The sequence below is a fragment of the Artemia franciscana genome, chromosome 7 (genome assembly GCF_032884065.1).
Source record: "Artemia franciscana chromosome 7, ASM3288406v1, whole genome shotgun sequence".
Classification (NCBI taxonomy): domain Eukaryota; kingdom Metazoa; phylum Arthropoda; class Branchiopoda; order Anostraca; family Artemiidae; genus Artemia; species Artemia franciscana.
This window is the reverse complement of record NC_088869.1, coordinates 24550996-24571512: the sequence shown is the minus strand read 5'-3', so window position 1 is coordinate 24571512 and position 20517 is coordinate 24550996. Positions and strand designations below refer to the sequence as shown.

General features: G+C 37.1%; 1 protein-coding gene across 1 annotated transcript in view; it reads right to left on the bottom strand.

The window, feature by feature from the left end:
- LOC136029634 (nephrin-like) overlaps nucleotides 1–20517 on the bottom strand; it is a 225769-nt gene that overhangs the window by 105468 nt on the left and 99784 nt on the right. Inside the window, exons 5-6 of the mRNA XM_065708135.1 lie at nucleotides 4449–4652; nucleotides 3443–3594 (exon numbers count right to left, since the gene is read on the bottom strand). Of these exons, the coding sequence (XP_065564207.1) occupies nucleotides 3443–3594; nucleotides 4449–4652 (356 nt within the window). The remainder of the gene's footprint in view (nucleotides 1–3442; nucleotides 3595–4448; nucleotides 4653–20517) is intronic.

Below are 20517 nucleotides of genomic sequence, written 5' to 3'. Positions count from 1 at the left end.
GACACAGGGAATATAAATGACGACCGGGACACTCAAAGAGAAATTACAGACCGGGACACCGGGAATATAAATAACGACCGGTGTCCTCTATATATATATATATAAGAATAAGTTGTGTGTGTGTTTTGTGTTGACTGACGTCATGCATGTTTGTCGACTGACGTCTTTGTAAGGATTGAGCATTGTGCCGTCATGAAGCTGTTTGTCGAATCACGTCATGTTTGTCGACTGACGAAATTACAGACCGGGACACCAGGACACAAATGACGACCGGGACACCGAGACACAGGGAATATAAATGACGACCGGGACACTCAAAGAGAAATTACAGACTGGGACACCGGGACACAAATAACGACCGGGACACAGGGAATATAAATGATGACCGGGACACAACTACAACGGGGACGCCGGGGGGCATAGGGGGATTCATAAATGACGACCGGGACACAGGGAATGTTCGATTAGCAATCACCATTAACAAAGCTCAAGGGCAATCATTAGAATAATGAGGTATAGATCTGAATAAGGAGTTTTTCCTATGGAGAATTATATGTTGCATGTTCAAGAGTCGGTAAACCTGACAATCTATTTATATGTACAGACAATGGTACAGCGAAGAATGTTGTATATTCGCAAGATATAAGTATATAAGGCTTTGTATATGACGTCATTATAAGATGACACTACAGACCGGGACACCGGGACACAAATGACGACCGGGACACAGGGAATATAAATGGACACAAGGAATATAAATGACAACCAGGACACTCAAAGAGAAATTACAGACTGGGACACCGGGACACAAATGACAACCGGGACACAGGGAATTAAATGGCGACCGGAACACAGGGACACAACTACAACGGGGAAGCCGGGGGGCACAGGATTTCGATTAGCAATCACCATCAGCAAAGCTCAAGGGCAATCATTAGAATAATGAGGTATAGATCTGAATACGGATTGTTTTTCCCATGGACAATTATATGTTGCATGTTCAAGAGTCGGTAAACCTGACAATCTATTTATGTGCACGGACAATGGGACAGCGAAGATTGTTGTATATTCGCAAGTTATAAGTATTTAAGGCTTTGTATAAGACGTCATTATAAGATGACACTACAGACCGGGACACAGGGAATATAAATGACGACCGGGACACTCAAAGAAAAATTACAGACTGGGACACAAATGACGACCGGGACACCGGGACACATTGAATATAAATGGACACAGGGAGTATAAATGACGACCGGGACACTCAAAGAGAAATTACAGACCGGGATACCGGGAATATAAATAACGCCCGGGGTCCTCTATATATATATATATAAGAATAAGTTGTGTGTGTGTTGTGTGTTGACTGACGTCATGCATGTTTGTCGACTGACGTGATTGTAAGGATTGAGCATTATGCCGTCTTGAAGTTGTTTGTCGAATCACGTCATGTTTGTCGACTGACGAAATTACAGACCGGGACACCAGGACACAAATGACGACCGGGACACCGAGACACAGGGAGTATAAATGACGACCGGGACACTCAAAGAGAAATTACAGACTGGGACACCGGGACACAAATAACGACCGGGACACAGGGAATATAAATGACTACCGGAACACAGGGACACAACTACAATGGCGCGTAACTAATATGGTGCGTAACGACTTACGCCCGCGGGGGGGGCTTGGAGGGGGGTGCGAAATGCCCCCACCAACTAGGTGTTGGGGTAGCGCGAAGCGCCACCCCAACAGCTAGTATTAATATAATAAGTTCTGAATATTTGCAGTAATTTCTTTAAGTTGACAGATTAAAATAGATCAGTTCCTGTCAAATGTTTTGATGTTTATTTCCTTGTTTTAGTGAATATAAGCCACCGTTTTAGATTACTCGAGTCAGTTCTTATTCTGTTTCTGACCTCATCTTATGTGCATTTACTGTATCATATGTGTAAATAAACATTTTCATGCTCGACACATAAACCTTATGAAAGTTGGAGACGCTTGACATCCTCTACCATTCGAACCCCAGATTGTAGGCCAACGCTACCATAAGACTCTCAAGACGAGAGCACAGAGATAAGTAGAACTCTTTACGGCAAGCTGGATATCGACGACATTCTTCTCGAATCTCAAGCTGGTATTGCCAGGCGTTTCTTGCTTGATGAGGAGAAAAAGCCAGAAAACGTCCTAGACATTGTGGACCATCTTCAGGCATTACCAGTGGCTTACTCAGAAGTAATTAAAGTACTTAGTATTACTGCCACACTTCCTGTGACAACAGCGAGCAATGAGCGTATGTTTTCTAGCCTAGAAATAGTGAAAAACTGCCTGCAGTCTACAACAGGAGACGATCGTCTCAGTCATCTCCTTTTGATGTTTGCAGAGAAGGATATAGTAAAAAATTTGACTACGACCGGCTTGTTGACGATTTTGCAAAGATGAAACCTTGGTGGTTCCCCCTGTTACCTTGAGTGTTGTAATATTTTTTTTCTCTTGTTATGTTTTTCCTTTTTGTAAATATATTTTATCTGAAAGATTTCTGCTGAAGGAAAACCGAGATTTTGGTTACAACCCTCAGCATGTTAATGAAGATTACTTTCACCGACGTATTGTTTACTTAAATAAGAAAGTTTCTTGCTGAGGAAGGCAAGCCTGTAGTCTGGTTGAATTTTCCACTTTCAGTTTAATCACTTAACCTCGTTGATTGTGATCTTTGATGTTATAATTAATCTTAGAGGTCAGTGTGGCACATTCGGTTACAGTACATTTCCAAGCAACACACGAGTGCTGAAATTGCGTTTTTACTTAGAATATTCAATCGATGTTCTGCCAAAACCTGCATTTTTTCTTACGCGACATGAAGTGAGTCGGGGGGGGGGTAAGATGGAGTTCTTGCCCACCCCAAGATTTTGCCCGAATGGCGCCTCTGCTGGAGATTTGACATATGACATATTTTAAAGCACTACGGTGTCATAGATGGAATGATTTTCCGCCTTAAACCTAATTTCCAATCTTCTCGGGTGCCTTGCAAGGCTGTACTCTGCTGCCACATCTGTTAAATGCTGTTTTTTTATTTACAGAGAGGAAGGCAAAAAAATGTGACTTTCATAACATGAGGGAATCTATCTCCTCAGTAGCAAGAACTTAGGCTTTTCACATCAAAGCTCATTTATTGAGTCTTACCATTTTCTAGCCAGAGTAAGGATTCAAAAAGGGAGCCGTGAAAAGAAGGAACATTTTATAGTAAATAATCAAGATCAGTCAATATTGAATGGCTTAAAATATTCTTTTTTTTGGCTCTCTTAACAAATTTGTGTGTACAATCGAAGGAGTAAATCATGTCTAATATTCTACAAAGCTTTCTAAGTAACACCCGAAGACTGAAAGCCGGCTTAATATTAAAATCTTTCAATTGGTAAAAGTAAAAACTCATTACCTGATAAAATGTTTCCAAAACTTGATCTGCCCCAGTCCACCAGCTGATATTTGGTGCAGGATAAGATCCTTTTACCGTACAAGATATATTGTACCCTTTGTTTGCTTGAAAAGAGGTAACGTTTGCTTCAACTTCTATTTCCAATGGACTGACTGAAAATTATTGTTTACCATTTAGATATACCCATCGTAAGGATGAAGTGGAACGATAAAGAGAGAAAGGGAGGGAGCGAAAGAGAGAGACACAAGTATAGTGAGGAAGACAGTTCATTTTCCTTGGTTACTGGAGTGGTTATATTAGTATTTAATAAAGGATAATCATGTCGAACATTCCAGAATCTCTTCCAATTAATACAACTAATACAATATTGGGAGTCTTTCCTATCTAAATGTCAGGGATAGGAATAAAATTGCAAGCGAATTTCATGAAGGAGTAACTAAATTTATATTAGAAATTAATTTTAACTAGAAAACAAAACGAAGTTCGTAGTCAATGTGTGAGGTACATGCCCAACAAATTATCCACAATGACAATGTAATCAGATCTGGATCATAGTGATGGAAAAGGGTGACTATTTAAATGCAGTATAACAAATACGCATGGCAAATTTACCCCGTGTAGCTCTTTTGAATTGTAGATGTTCATACTGACCGTTAGGTCCCTCTGCTGCTGAACAACCTGACTAAACCATGTTACTGTTGAAGCTACAAATGCTTAGTGAGGCAGACAAAGGAGAATCAGTCACTCTTTTATTTTCTTACTTTGAATGTCTTCTTTGTACAATTATTCTATAATGTCTATACACGACATAGATTTTTTGGTAAAATCAGGTTAACCATCAGCCTAGAATAGCCAGTCTATAAACTTCCTAATCCTTGATGCAGTTGCTCTTTTGCCAAAAATTGCCCTTAGTTTTCTTAAAACTAATAAATTAATTTTTCCCTTTGTGCTTACTAAATGTAAACCCAGTCTATCAATTTTATTAAGAAAAAAGGAAAAAACTTACGATAAAGATTAAGCTGGATCCGTCTTCTTCCAACAATTATATCATGAAGCATAACAACACGACATTCAAGCACTAACCCATCGTAATCCCTACTTAAATATCCAATGTGAAGTGTGTTTACTCTCACGTTGAAATTATCCACCTCCATAACGGAATCTAGTACTTCTCCATTTTTCAGCCAAATCACTTGAACTGCACTTGGTCCTAAATTAAATGTTTCAATGAAATACCTGAAGTCGAAAGAATTTCACGTTAAGCTATGTCGCAGTATTTATTTCTTACAGAAAATCGGATATTTAAGGAGAATGTTATTTATCAAAACTAAGAAATTAGACATTGTAAAGCTGTTAAGCATGACTATTAGTTTCGTGCTCGATTATATATGCAAGTAGTGGGTTCCAATGTAACTCCACCCCAATGCTACTCACTCCCAAATTATCTCAACGTTACTGAACTCACTTCAAATCTCTACTGTTCAAATCACAGAATAAAATTAGTTAGCACAATGTAACTAAGCAGTGTACATTTTGTTGCAAGAAATAAGAATTTGATTCAAATGAAATTCAATGTATTAATTAGTTCGTTATTATAATGTCATTCCTTATTTTACGGTAATGTAGGGAAGATAAGCATCGAAGTTTTTAGCTGATCGGACGCAGACAGTTTTTGGCGTATTTTGGATTCCCTCTGACAGGAGAGTTATAGATGAAGAATCTATTATTGAATATGAATTGATTAAACCATCGGATTTAATAGAATATTAAGGATAATTGAATCAGATGATTTTCTTGGTGTTTGGTTGAACCGGCTTTATCTGATCTGCGCTAGATTTAATCGAACGGGGTTGGGTTGAATGGATTCAAGGTAATAGTAAGTTGAATTGCATTGATCTGACTTGAATGAAGCTTGAGTTCGGGCTGTGTTACGCTGTCGCCCAAAGAAGGACTTTCAAACGCTCAAAGTTGGGTCAAGTTTTATTTAGTTTATTTTTTATCAAGATAGACAACAGGCAATGTCTTTCAAAAATTCCCCAGCGTAAAAAGTGAACACAACTCCAAGCACTCTTCATTTTACCACTCTAATATACTGATTATACATACTTCAATTACACTGCCTTTAGCTTTAATCTAGCTGTCCCTGTTTACAAAAAAGAAAGAAAAAAAAAGAAGAGGAAGAAAAAAACTGAAACAACACAGAAAGCTTATACCGATACCAGGCCACTAACTAAAGACTTTTTAGTAGTCTGAAGCTAGTCGGGTAATTACTTGTGGAATTTTTTGCGTCCGAGTTAAAATGGTTATATCATGATTAGAGCAAGAATAAAAGAACAAACAATTATACGTCCTAACAAACAATAACTCTCTGCTAGTATTTTCCCTGCTATATGAAAATTTAATGGAATTCGTAAATTGGTATCACAGAAGAGTGTTTACTTTCTCCCTTATGACTTTTCATGCTAGTAGATTTTGAATAAGGGTACGAAAGCTCAGCCCCTTTAAGAAAGCAGTTCCAAGGAAAGCCATATTTTCGAGGTTAAAGCATATCCAGGAATGCTTTTGATTTATACATGGCTAACTCTTACTAGCTTACTCAGGCTAATATAAAATAGGGTAAGCTTATTTAGATAAAGCAATCTAATAAACTGTGACGTAAGAATTTTTATCAAATTTTCGTTGAAATGCCTAGCTAGATATTAAAATTGGGTTTTCATTAGTGTAGGAAGAAAAGTGTACTGATTAGGATTTGATTTCAGACAAACGTATTAATTTTACATTTGAATATTGTCTGTTAGCACATTTTTAATAACTTATATAAGAAACTGAAGTATAATCTCCAATTATGCAAGATATTTTCAAAATTTGCGAAGGAAAGTAAGAAGTAAGTCATACTTTCTCATTTATTGCACGCTTCTCAAGTGAATTTTAACTCCACTTTGACGTTTCTGACTATCTGTATGCCTTTTTTTCATAATCTTAGCAATGTACTAAGGCGTGTAGTTAAGTATAGAACGCAAACAAAACTTAGGACCAGAAATTTTGTAGGGACTTACTTGATTACAAATACAGACGATTTCAATAGCATTAGCAATAGCAAAACCCTTGGAACCCTTTAATTTCTTTAGTGGAAAGTAATCCTTGCGCCCAAGCCATTTCAACCTTAGCAAATTACTATTTGCTGAGTACCGACATTTTGACTCTTCAATTTTTCTGAACTCAGCTTGTAAAACGATAAACAAGCCAGAAGAACTTGTCAACCATAAGAAACTAAATTGTTTCCTGTCATAGGTATATGTACTTTTTTAATATAAAAAAAAAAGATTGAAGGAGCTGCTGGTTCTCTAAAGAAGAAAAAAAAATAAATTGGTGTTCTGAAAGATGCATCTTAAACAAGAATAGGAAAAACATGGTCAGTAAGTTTCAGTTTGTCTGTCAGTGAATTTCTCAAATTTAAGGAAAGAAGAATAAATAAGAAGTAAATGGTTTAGGCTAATAAATGAGCTAATTACGCAGTTATCCATCTAAGACGGCAATCTAAGCGGCAAGTTTATATCACGGCCATCTAAGCAGCAAGTTTATATCACGCAAAAGGATTAGGAAAATATGGAACTTGAGAAATTTATTTCTGGACATTTGACATTTAAAAGCGTTTGAAACGCATCTCTTAGCAGTTTTTTTCATTGAAGTAGTGAGTGGAAGTTGCTCTTTTGAGGAATATTTTGTTACATGAACATGACAAAAATTGATGTTCTTATAGCCATTGCTTGTTTTGGTGGGCATAGAATAAACATATTCAAAATGCTCTGTTAAAAAGCTAAATACCTGAATGTTCAGTAAGCGGATATATTTAAGTTGTGGTATAAAGCAAAAGACCAAGTAGACTGAAGAAACTAAGGACTGTTCCATAAACAGGGTTTTTAGCTTAGGTCTTTTCGGATTTACTTCCATAGCGTCAAATCGTGCTGCATAACCCCTATTTTATTAATCAGAAATAAATCGATATACAAAAGACCTTATTTTACTTTTTTTTTTCACCATAGATACTTGATATCAATTAGTTATCATTAGCTCTGTCGTAGGAGTAACATTTCAGTTTGGTCTTGCTTTTTCTCTTTTTCTTATGCCATCAATTTCAAACAGTTCGTTACAGGGAGTGACCCGGCTCAATAGTAAACGAAACTCTAAAAAACGGAATTTCGATGCTAAAAGATGCATCAAAAGAATTGGATTTTTATGCTGATTTTAAATATATAGGTTTCATCAAATTTAGTCTTTGTCATCAAAAGTTACGAGCCTGAGAAAATTTCCCTTATTTTGGAAAATAGGGGGAAAACACCCCCTAAAAGTCATAGGATCTTAACGAAAATCACACCATCGCATTCAGCGTATCAGAAAACCCTATACAAAAAATTTCGAAGTCCAGTCTACAAAAATATGGAGTTTCGTATTTTTTGCCAGAAGACAGATCACGGGTGCGTGTTTATTTGTTTTTTTTCCAGGGGTCATCGCATCGACCAAGTAGTCCTAGAGTGTTGCAAGAGGGCTCATTATAACGGAAATGAAAAGTTCTAGTTCCCTTTTTAAGTGACCAAAAAACTGGAGGGCACATAGGCCCCCTCCCACGCTCATTTTTTTCTCAAAGTCAACTGATAAAAATTTTGAGATAACCATTTTGTTCCGCATAGTCGTAACCATAATAACTATTTCTTTGGGGATGACTTACTCCCCCACAGTAGTCCCTGGGGGAGGGGCTGCAAGTTAAAAACTTTTACCAATGTTTACACACAGTAATAGTTATTGGGAAGTGTACCGACTTTTTCAGGGGGATTTTTTGGTTTGGGCGTGGGGTTGAGGGGAGGGGGCTATGTGGGAAGATCTTTCCTTGGAGGAATATTTCATGGGGAAAGAGAAATTCAATGAAAAGGACGCAGGATTTTCTAGCATTACTATTAAAAAAACAATGAAAATATAAACATGGAAAAGTTTTTTCAATTGAAAGTAAGGAGTAGCATTAAAACTTAAAATGAATAGAGATAATTACGCAGATGTGGGGTTCGAAAAATACTTTAGCATAAAGAGCGAGGTATTTAGGAGGAGATAAATACTTCACTCTTTATGCTAAAGTGTTTTTAATACTCATATATATAAAATAAAATAAAAATGTAAGAATATCAAACTTTGTTACGTAAGTTAATTCTTAAGTTACGAATATTTTTTACTAATAAAACCTTCGTTAAAAAATTAAAAGTCCTAGCTGCCTTTTTAAGTAACCGAAAAATTGGAGGGCAACTAGGCCTCCTTCCGCATCCCTTATTTCTCAAAATCGTCTGATCAAAACTAAGAGATAGCCATTTAGCCAAAAAAAGAATTGATATGCAAGTTTCATTTTAATAATTTATGTACGGAGAGCCACACTCAAACATTTAGTAATTCAAAACGTCCAGAAATTAAATAAAAAAAAAACTAGTTTTTTTAACTGAAAGTAAGGAGCAACATTAAAACTTAAAACGAACAGAAATCACTCCGTATATGAAATGGGTTGTTCCCTCCGCAATTCCTCCCTCTTTACGCTAAAGTTTGACTCATTGCCACAATTCTACTTTTTAAAACAATTAAAAAATTTGGCGTAAAGAGCGAGGGTTTGCGGAGGGGACAACCCATTTCATATACGGAGCAATTTCTGTTCGTTTTAAGTTTTAATGTCGCTTACTTTCAAACAGTTCGTGGTAACGAACTGTAGTAAGGAGAGACCCGGCTCAATAGTAACCAAAACTCTAAAAATGGAAATTTGATACCAATAGCTACATCAAAAGAATTGCATTTTAATGCTGATTTTAAATATATAAGTTTTATCAAGTTTAGTTTTACCCATTAAAAGTTACGACCCTGAGAAAATTTGCGTTATTTTAGAAAATAGGGGGAAACACTCCCTAAAAGTCGTAGAATTCAGCGTATCAGAGAACCCTATTGTAGAAGTTTCAAGCTCCTTTCTACAAAAATGCGGAATTTTGTATTTTTTGCCACACGGCAGATCACGGATGCGTGTTTATTTTTTTGTTTGTTTTTTTTTTCCCAGGGGTGATCGTATCGACCCAGTTGTCCTAGAATGTTGCAAGAGGGCTCATTCTAACGCAAATGAAAAGTTCTAGTGCCCTTTTTAAGTGACCAAAAAAATTGGAGGGCATCTAGGCCCCCTTCCACGCTAATTATTTTCCAAAAGTCAACGGATCAAAATTCTGAGATAGCCATTTTATTTAGCGTAGTCGAAAAAACTTATAATTATGTCTTTGGGGACGAATTACTCCCCCACAGTCCCCTTGGGAGGGGCTACAAGTTACAAACTTTGACCAGTGCTTACATATAGTAATGGCTATTGGGAAGTGTACAGGCGTTTTCAGGAGGATTTTTTGGTTGGGGGGAGGGGTTGAGAAGATGGGGATATTCTGGGGGAACTTCCAATCGAGGAATTTGTCATGAGGGAAGAAAGTTTCCGTGAAGGGAGCGCAGGATTTACAAGCATTACTTAAAAAAAATGAAAAAATAAATATGAAAAAGTTTTTTTTTCAGCTGGAAGTAAGGAGCACCATTAAAAGTTAAAACGAACAGAAATTATTACCCATATGAGGGGCTCACCTTCTCCTAATACCTCCCTCTGTATGCTAAAGTGTTTTTCGTAATTTCAACTATTTATTCCACGGCTTTTGTGATTAAGGGGTCATTTTTAATGAATTGGGACAAAACTTAAAATTGGAGGGCACCTAGGCCCCCTCCCACGCTAATTATTTTACCAAATTCAACGGATCAAAATTCTGAGATAGCCATTTTATTCAGCGTAGTCGAAAAACCTTATAACTATGTCTTTGGGGACGACTTACTCTCCCATAGTCTTCAGGAGGATTTTTTTGGTTTGGGGAGGGGTTGAGAAGAGGGGGATATGCTGGGGGAACTTTCCATCGATAATTTGTCACGGGGGAAGAAAATCTCCATGAAGGGAGCGCAGGATTTACTAGCATTATTTTAAAAAAACAATAAAAAAATAAATATGAAAAAGTTCTTTCAGATGGAAGTAAGGAACAACATTAAAACTTAAAACAAACAAAAATTATTACCCATTTGAGGGGCTCACCTCCTCCTAATACCTCGCTCTTTACACTAAAGTATTTTTATTAATTTCAACTATTTATTCTACGGCTTTTGTGATTCTGGGGTCATTCTTAATGAATTGGGACAAAATTTAAGCTTTAGTGTAAAGAGCGAGGATCTGACAAGGGGGCAAACCCCCTCATATATATAATAAAAATATGAGAATACAAAAGTTCTTTACGCAAGCTAATTTATAAGTTACGTAAATCTTTTACTAATAAAAATATTCGTAAAAAATTAAAAGTTCTAGTTGCCTTTTTAATTAACCTAAAAATCGGAGGGCAACTAGGCTTCCTCCCCCGCTCTTTTTTTCTCAAAATCATTCGATCAAAATTGTGGGAAAGCCATTTAGCCAAAAAAAAAAAATTGTTTTTAATTATTATTCTGCGGAGAGCCAAAATCAAAACATGCATTGATTCAAAAACGTTCAGAAATTAAATTAAAAAAAAAATTTTTTTAATTGAAAGTAAGGAGCGACATTAAAACTTAAAACGAACAGAAATTACTTCGTATATGAAAGAGGCTGCTTCCTCATCAACGCCCCGCTCTTTACACTAAATTTTTTTACTATTTTAAAAAGAAGAATTGAGAGAAAGAGTCAAACTTTAGTGTAAAGAGCAAACTTTAGTGTCAAACTTTAGTGTATATATATATATATATATATATATATATATATATATATATATATATATATATATATATATATATATATATATATATATATATATATATATATATATATATATATATATATATTTAACTACGTAAAACTTGCGAATATACAACATTCTTGGCTGTCCCATTGTCTGTGCATATAGATAGATTGTCAGGTTTACCGACTCTTGAACATGCAACATAAAATTATCCATGGGAAAAACAATCCGTACTCAGATCTATACCTCATTATTCTAATGATTGCCCTTGACCTTTGTTGATGGTGATTGCTAATCGAACATTCCCTGTGTCCCTGTCGTCATTCATGGCGACATGTTGCATGTTGTGCAATTATATATTGCACAACATGCAACATATAATTGTCCCTGGGAAAAACAATCTGTATTCAGATCTATACCTCATTATTCTAATGATTTCCCTTGAGCTTTGTTCATGGTGTGTGCTAATCGAACATTTCCTGTGTCCCCGTCGTCATTTATATATCCCCCTGTGCCTCCCAGCGTCCCCGTTGCTGTTGTTTCCCTGTGTCCCGGTCAACATTTATGTCCCGGTGTCCCAGTCTGTAATTTCTCTTTGAGTGTCGCGGTCGTAATTTATATTCCCTGTGTCCCGATCGTCATTTTTGACCCGGTCGTCATTTGTGTTCCGATGTGCCGGTCTGTAATTTCTCTTTGAGTGTCCTGGTCGTCATTTATATTCCCTGTGTCCCGGTGCTTTGTTGATGGTGATTGCTAATCGAACATTCCTTGTGTCCCGATCGCTTTCTCTTTGAGTGTCCCGGTCGTCATTTATATTCCCTATGTCCCGGTGTCCCGGTCATCATTTGTGTCCCGATGTCCCGGTCTGTAATTTCGTCAATCAACAAACATGACGTCAGTCGACACACAAACATGACGTCACTCGACAGACACACAGACAACTTATTTATATATATATGTATAGACTAGCTGTTGGTGGGGGCGCTTCGCGCCCCCCCCAAGCCCCCCACGCGCGTAAGTCGTTACGCGCCATATTAGTTACGCGCCGTTGTAGTTGTGTCCCTGTGTCCCACCTGTGAATATAGATAAAAGAGAAAAGATTTCTCTTTTCGTTATACATACATATATGTTTTTAACTACATAAAACTTGCGAATATACAACATTCTTCGATGTCCCATTGTCTGTGCATATAAATAGATTGTCAGGTATATCGACTCTTGAACATGCAACATAAAATTATCCATGGGAAAAACAATCCGTACTCAGATCTATACCTCATTATTCTAATGATTGCCCTTGAGCTTTGTTGATGGTGATTGCTAATCGAACATTCCCTGTGTCCCTGTCGTCATTCATATTCCCAGTATCCTGGTCGTCATTTGTGTCCCAGTGTCCCAGTCTGTAATTTCTCTTTGAGCGTCTTGTTCGTCATTTATATTCCCTGTGTCCCGGTCGTCATTTGTGTCCCGATGTCCCGGTCTGTAATTTCGTCAGTCAACAAACATGACGTCAGTCGACACACAAACATGACGTCACTCGACAGACACACAGACAACTTATTTTTATATATATAGACTAGCTGTTGGGGTGGCGCTTCGTGCCACCCCAACACCTAGTTGGTGGGGGCGCTTCGCGCCACCCCCCAAGCCCCCCCCGCGCGCGTAAGTCGTTACGTGCCATATTAGTTACGCGCCGTAGTAGTTGTGACCCTGTGTCCCACCTGTGAATATAGATAAAAGAGAAAAGGTTTCTGTTTTTGTTATATATATATATATATATATATATATATATATATATATATATATATATATATATATATATATATATATATATATATATATATATATATATATATATATATATATATATATGTATATATATATGTATATATATATGTGTGTTTTTAACTACGTAAAACTTGCGAATATACAACATTCTTCGATGTCCCATTGTCTTTTCATATAAATACATTGTCAGGTTTACCGACTCTTGAACATGCAACATAAAATTGTCCATGGGAAAAACAATCCGTATTCAGATCTATACCTCATTACTCTAATGATTGCCCTCGAACATTCCCTGTGTCCCGGTCGTCATTTATATTCCCAGTGTCCCAGTCGTCATTTGTGTCCCAGTGTCCCAGTCTGTAATTTTCCTTTGAGCGTCTTGTTCGTCATTTATATTCCCTGTGTCCTGGTCGTCATTTGTGTCCCGGTGTCCCGGTCTGTAATTTATCTTTGAGTGTCCCGGTCGTCATTTATATCTCCCGGTCGTTATTTGTGTCCCAGTGTCCCAGTCTGTAATTTCTCTTTGAGTGTCCCGGTCGTCATTTATATTCCCTGTGTCCCGGCTTTTAGTTTACTTTTTCTCCTTTATTTTTCAGTTTTTTCCTTTTTTTAGTTTTTTTTTCTTTTTCAGTTTTTAGTTTTTTAGTTTTTTTTTTAGCTTTTAGTTTTTTTTCTTTTTAGTTTTTTTTGTAGTTTTCACCTTTTTTTTAGTTTTTTTTAGTTTTTTAGCTTTTTTAATTTTTTTAGTATTTTCTTTTTAGTTTTTTTGTAGTTTTTACCTTTTTTAGTTTTTTTCTTCTTTTTGTATTAATGCTAAAGCCAAGGTTCAAACCTGGAGCCTCTCGGACCTAGAACCTGAGACATAACGCTTTACCAACTCAGCTACTTCGGCTTGAATACATTCGTTTTGAGCAGCTTCCTCGGTTGTTGCCATTGTAGGTTCTTCAGTCATTTTACAATTATGAATTTCTCTTTCAACGATCTTCTTACAATTAAAAATTTGTCTTTGAACGATATTCTTAAATACCTGTGTCCTGGTCGTTATTTATATTCCCTGTGTCCCGGTCGTCATTTATATTCCCTCTATCCCGGTCGTCATTTGTGTCCCGGTCTGTAGTTTCTCTTTGAGTGTTTTTTCTTTTTAGTTTTTTACCTTTTTCTTTTTTTCAGTTTTCTTTTTCTTCTTTATTTTTCAGCGTCACTATGAAAAACATATCGCCGAACTTTTGTTTTTTAACTAAAATCTGGAAGGCATTGATGACCTTATCCAAGTCAAAATCCCAAACCCAGTCATCATCGCTATCATTTTCAGTTTTGATATGTTTTGACTCTCGCTGTCCAGGTGGATTTTCATCTAACTGCGCGGTTTTGCGTTCTTTAGCCGCAAGCCTGTTTTCTTGCTGTTCTTGTGATTCCTCGGCAGGCTTTCTTTTCTTACTTTCTCTATCAGTCGCAAGTTTTTTGGCATAGACTCTTTGAGCATCTTCATCGGCTTTTGCCATTGTAAGTTCATCAGTCATTTTAAACTTAAACATTAATAGATTTCTACGTGAACATATATGTCTTAAATATCTTTAATGACGTCACCGTCATAGCAAAAATGACGACAACTAACTTCATGACGTCGGTCGACACAGAAATATGACGTCACCTGACAGACACACAGACAGACAACTTATTTTTATATATATAGATATATATATATATATATATATATATATATATATATATATATATATATATATATATATATATATATATATATATATATATATATATATATATATATATATATACTAGCTGTTGGGGTGGCGCTTCGCGCCACCCCAACACCTAGTTGGTGGGGCGCTTCGCGCCCCCCCAAGCCCCCCCGCGCGCGTAAGTCGTTACGCGCCATATTAGTTACGCACCATATTAGTTACGCGCCATTGTAGTTGTGTCCCTGTGTCCCACCTGTGAATATAGATAGATTTATATATGTGTTTCAAACTACGTAAAAATTGCGAATATACAACATTCTTGGCTTTCCCATTGTCTGTCCATATACAAAGCCGTATGTACTAATAATGACGTCATATGCAAACGCTGTTTTTACAAACAAACAAACATGCATACACACAACTCGTTTTTATACAGATAGATAGATAGATAGATACAATACAAATTAACTACGTAAAACTTGTGAATATACAACAGTCTTCGCTGTCCCATTGTCTGTGCGTATAAATAGATTGTCAGGTTTACCGACCCTCAAAGATGCAACATACAATTGTACATTGGTAAAGCAATCTGTATTAAGATCTATACCGCATTTTTCTAGTGATTGCCCTTGAGCTTTGTTGATGGTGGTTGCAAATGCTAATCGAATTGGGAATTGCAATCTTTTAAATTGAAAAAGCAGATCCGTTGGAATCATGGGAATGCGAGGAATAAGAACAGCCTCACCCTCATAAGGCCCTGTCAAGATTGTGGCATCTATTAGGTTTTCCATTGTTTTTTTTTACGGCAAGTCGCGTGCCATTGCAAAGCTTTGGTGGGTTGATATTTCTTAAAAGTATTATTGGTACGCCTATTTTTAGTTGTAGCAGGTGTGGTGGACACCCTGAAGGATCTATGGAATTTAAAAATTCAGATGGATAATTAACCGCTTCATTTGGATATTGCACGTGGGAGTTTCTGTAGAATGCAAGTTCAGAGGCAATTTCAAAGCGGAATGAGCAGTTCTTCCACCAGGCAGCAATGTTGCGGCTATTCCGGACGACGCAATTGCCAACGCTATATCATTTTTAGATCAAATTGATGCCAGAATCAGTTTTATCACAAACGTTTTACCAGTACCTCCTGGCGCATCCAAAAAGAAAATTTCTCCAACGTTGTTATCGACACAATGCATTATCGTATCATAAATGTCTTTTTGTTCCGACGTTAACTTGGAAATGTTATTTTGTACATACGACAATAGATCACTCGTACTGTAACTTTGTTCACGATCCAATTCTACACATGTCGAAACAGCAGCGATACGGTTAGGTGAAGGCATTCCCAAATCCTGAAGAGGTTTGTATTTTTGACTTATATTTTTCCCATAACTCTGTAGGAGCTGATGGAGAGCAAGTTGTTAAAATGATGCCAAACAATGCACGAATTTGACTTGGGGTTGACGTTTCGCACGCGTCATTGATGCAGTTATCCCAGTGTTGGTCATTCTCCAATAAATTCAGAGCTTGGCATGCACTACGGTAAGTGTCATGTATAGTACCATTTACAGTCCTCAAATACTCAAAGGATGTCGGACCGGGTACATTCACCAAAAGCAGGCGTAGAAAGAAGCATTCATGTTGATTGGGGTGAACGGTGTAGAGTCTTCCTATCGTGGTATCTTTGAAGATGGTAGGTTGGGCGTCGAATGACTTACCCTGTTTTCGACGTTCAAATACTTTATTTTTAGTATTCCACGTGTAATACGAAGGCACTTCAGTATACAGCAGTTTTTTTGCAAAAGAATCATTTTTGCAAAGCGAAAAAAAAGCTGTTAATGTTGTATCCGGTGGATTCAGGACTCTTTGTTGCACGTTGGTTTCCGTGAAATAAACACGTTGACCATTCTGTAAATGTACCGCTAAGTGAACAACAGCTGGACTACGTTCATGTATCGGAAATGAAAGAATTCGCCAATCAGCTTCATTACTGCTTATGTATCTTCCAGCCTGATATTCTACAATTTCATTGAAATCTTTGATTTCGGACTGCAAGCCAAAAACTGCCATGTCACTGCCTTTGTTGACGTATTTACAAATGTATTTGATTGCCTTTACGGAGTTACAGTATTCAACGTTTATGTGTGCATTAAATGTTTTTGATAATAATGGGGAATATGGAACAACCCACTGGTTATCTACTTCGATGGTGGTACCGTTACGCTTCTTTATTATTGCTGTTTTACCGCCATCTTCAGTAGATCTTCTTCTATATTGTGGGTAACCATCATTGCCAGTAATTGTTTTGGGTACTAAAAGTCGAGGATATTGCTTTGTGCACCTTCCTTTGGCCATGCATGGTGAATTTTCGTTCAGTGCACCGCAAGGTCCATGTATCATATTTTTTACAATAATATCATGTAACCCCTTATCGACATTTTTATCAGGTATTTCAGCGGAAATCACATCATCAATTTCGTTTGAAGTAATTTTTTTATGTAGCCAGATTAGTATATGTGCGTGTGCCAAACCTCGTTTTTGCCATTCCACTGAGTACATCCAGCATCGCACTGACCCAAACACTTCATGTTTTACAAGGTAGTTTATCAGTGATTTCAACTTTTGCCGGAAGACACGTGCCGTAATGTCATGCCTATGAACCGCCGATTGTCCTTGAAGTAAAAGCTACAGTATCTCGTCCCAAGATTGATTACATGTAAATGTAATAAATAAATCTGGACGACCATAGAGACGAACATACGCAATAGCATCTTGAGCATATTCATGCATATGACGGGGACTGCCAGCATATGACGAAGGTAAAATTGTTAATCTTCCAACGTTTGTGGTATTACCGTCATTTATAACTGCATCTCGCAAATGAATGTATTGTTCAGAGCGGAGCTTGGTCTGATTCAGGCGGATATATAGCAAACGTTCTGATTCAATTTTAGCATCAATATCCACGACAAATTGGTGAAACAATTCACGGCATTTTAAAATATAATTTTCTTCTTCCTGCCGAATCATTAGTCTATAGGAATAATAATGCATTGCAATGCATTTCTTATTCATTTCCTTGTTAGTGGCTGGATTCATCAATTTAATATTAAAGTGATAGCCGTCGGCTCCATCCCAAAAAATGATCGGATATTGTAGGGCATCGTAGCATCGATGAGTTTCAGCAATTCTTAACAACTGAGCGTTTCGCTTATGTAGAATAATATCTCGAGGTAAAAACTGATCACCGACCATAACGATTGCCACTTCGTCGATAGTCGGAGCATTGTATCTACGCACATGTTGGCCAGGAGGCGTTTTGTCAGCGGAAATAACAATTTTATGAGTATCAGTAGGCATCAAATCGATGGCTGTTTTGAAGAGACGCACTAAATTATTATTTTCGTGGAAAAGATGTTGCATTTGGGAAACGATTGTCCTTTCAACGTTGGGAGAAATTTCGCAACGTGCATTCAATTCAGAATTTCTATCACTGATGAAGTACAATTGTAAAAATTTATTATTCTCGCCTGATAATGGTAGAAGGGACCCTGCTTTATGATAAATTTGCCCTTTTACTTTGAAAGTAGACATAAATTGATCTGGATTTTCGATTTGGGCTCCAAACGGCATCATTTGGAAACATGAGTTGTATTGTCTGATTTTTGACAAAAAACGCTTAGATTCTGACGTAGTTCCAGTAAGGAAAGTCTTCAATGGCTCTGGTGGTGCAGCCAATAGAGGAAGTTTAACTTTTCCTGAGGCGCAACACATTCCCATTGTTTCACCATTGAATTTCAAGGCCTTGCAATAGGGACAAATTTTAGACATTGTCCCGATTTGAACACATCTACTCAAGCTATAATCATCGACTGGGTTGTACCTGAATGCCAGGCGATAACTTTCAGATTGCTCTGATTCCTCGGCACGCTTTCTTTTCTTACTTTCTCTATCAGCAGCAAGCCTGATTTCTTGCTGTTCTTGTAATTCCTCGGCACGCTTTCTTTTCTTACTTTCTCTATCAGCAGCAAGCCTGATTTCTTGCTGTTCTTGTGATTCCTCGGCACGCTTTCTTTTCTTACTTTCTCTTTCAGCAGCAAGCCTGATTTCTTGCTGTTCTTGTAATTCCTCGGCACGCCTTCTTTTTTCACATTCTCTTTTAGCAGCAAGTCTGCTTCTGCGTTGCTCTGGTAGTTCCTCGGCATGCTTTCTGTTCTTTCTTTCTCTATCAGCCTCAAGCCTGTTTCCCTGCTGGTCTTTTGATTCCTCGGCACGCCTTCTTTTTTCACTTTCTCTTTTAGCAGCAAGTCTGCTTTCGCGTTGCTCTGGTAGTTCCTCGGCACGCTTTCTTTTCTGACTTTCTCTATCAGCAGCAAGTTTTTTGGCATAGACTCTTTGAGTATCTTCATCAGTCATTGTAAACTTAAACATTAATAGATTTCTACGCGAACATATGTCTTATATAACTTGAATGACGTCACCTTCAAGCAAAAATGACGGCAACTGATTTCATGACGTCAGCCGAAACATGACGTCACCTGATCCACAGATCCACAGACAGACAGACAACTTATTTTTATATATATAGATATATATATATATCAATATATAAAAAAATAAGTTGTCTGTCTGTGGATCTGTGGATCAGGTGACGTCATGTCTCTGTGTCGGCTGACGTCATGTTTTCGACTGACGAAATTACAGACCGGGACATCGGGACACAAATGACGACCGGGACACCGGCACATAGGGAATATAAATGACGACCGAGACACAAGGAAGGTTCGATTAGCAATCACCATCAACAAAGCACCGGGACACAAATGACGACCGGGACACAGGGAGTATAAATGACGACCAGGACATAAGTAAAAAAAAAATTAAAAACTAATAAAAACGGTAAAAACTACAAAAAAAAGAAAAAAAAACTAAAAACTAATAAAAAATAAAAAAGCTAAAAAGCTAAAAAAAAATGATAAAGGAAAAAAATAAAAAATAAAGGAGAAAAACAAAACTAAAAAAAAAGAAAAAAAAACTAAAAAAAGGTAAAAAACTAAAACCTAAAAACAGACCAATTCAAAAACGAATGTATATACAGACCGGGACACAAATGACGACCGGGACACCGGGACATGACGACCGGGACACAGGGACACAACTACAACAGGGACGCTGGGGGGCTCATGGGGTATATAAATGACGATGGCGACACAGGGAATCGTCGATTAGCAATCATCATCAACAAAGCTCAAGGGCAATCATTAGAATCATGAGGTATAGATCTGAATACGGATTGTTTTCCCATGGACCATTATATGTTGCATGTTCAAGAGTCGTTAAACCTGACATTCTATTTATATGCACAGACAATGGGATAGCAAAGAATGTTGTATATTCGCAAGTTTTACGTAGTTAAAAACATATATATATATATATATATATATATATATATATATATATATATATATATATATATATATATATATATATATATATATATATATATATATATATATATATATATATATAAATAAGTTGTCTGTCTGTGGATCTGTGGATCAGGTGACGTCATGTTTCTGTGTTGGCTGACGTCATGAAATTAGTTGTCGTCATTTTTGCTATGACGGTGACGTCATTAAAGATATTTAATCATGAAGTTAGTTGTCGTCATTTCGAAACCCTTTGGCAGCACATTAATATTGCTTGCGAGAGATATCAGGCAAACATTACCTATAATACCTAGATAAACTCCTGCAGACGAAATGACTGCTTGCCTGAAAAATTCTAATTT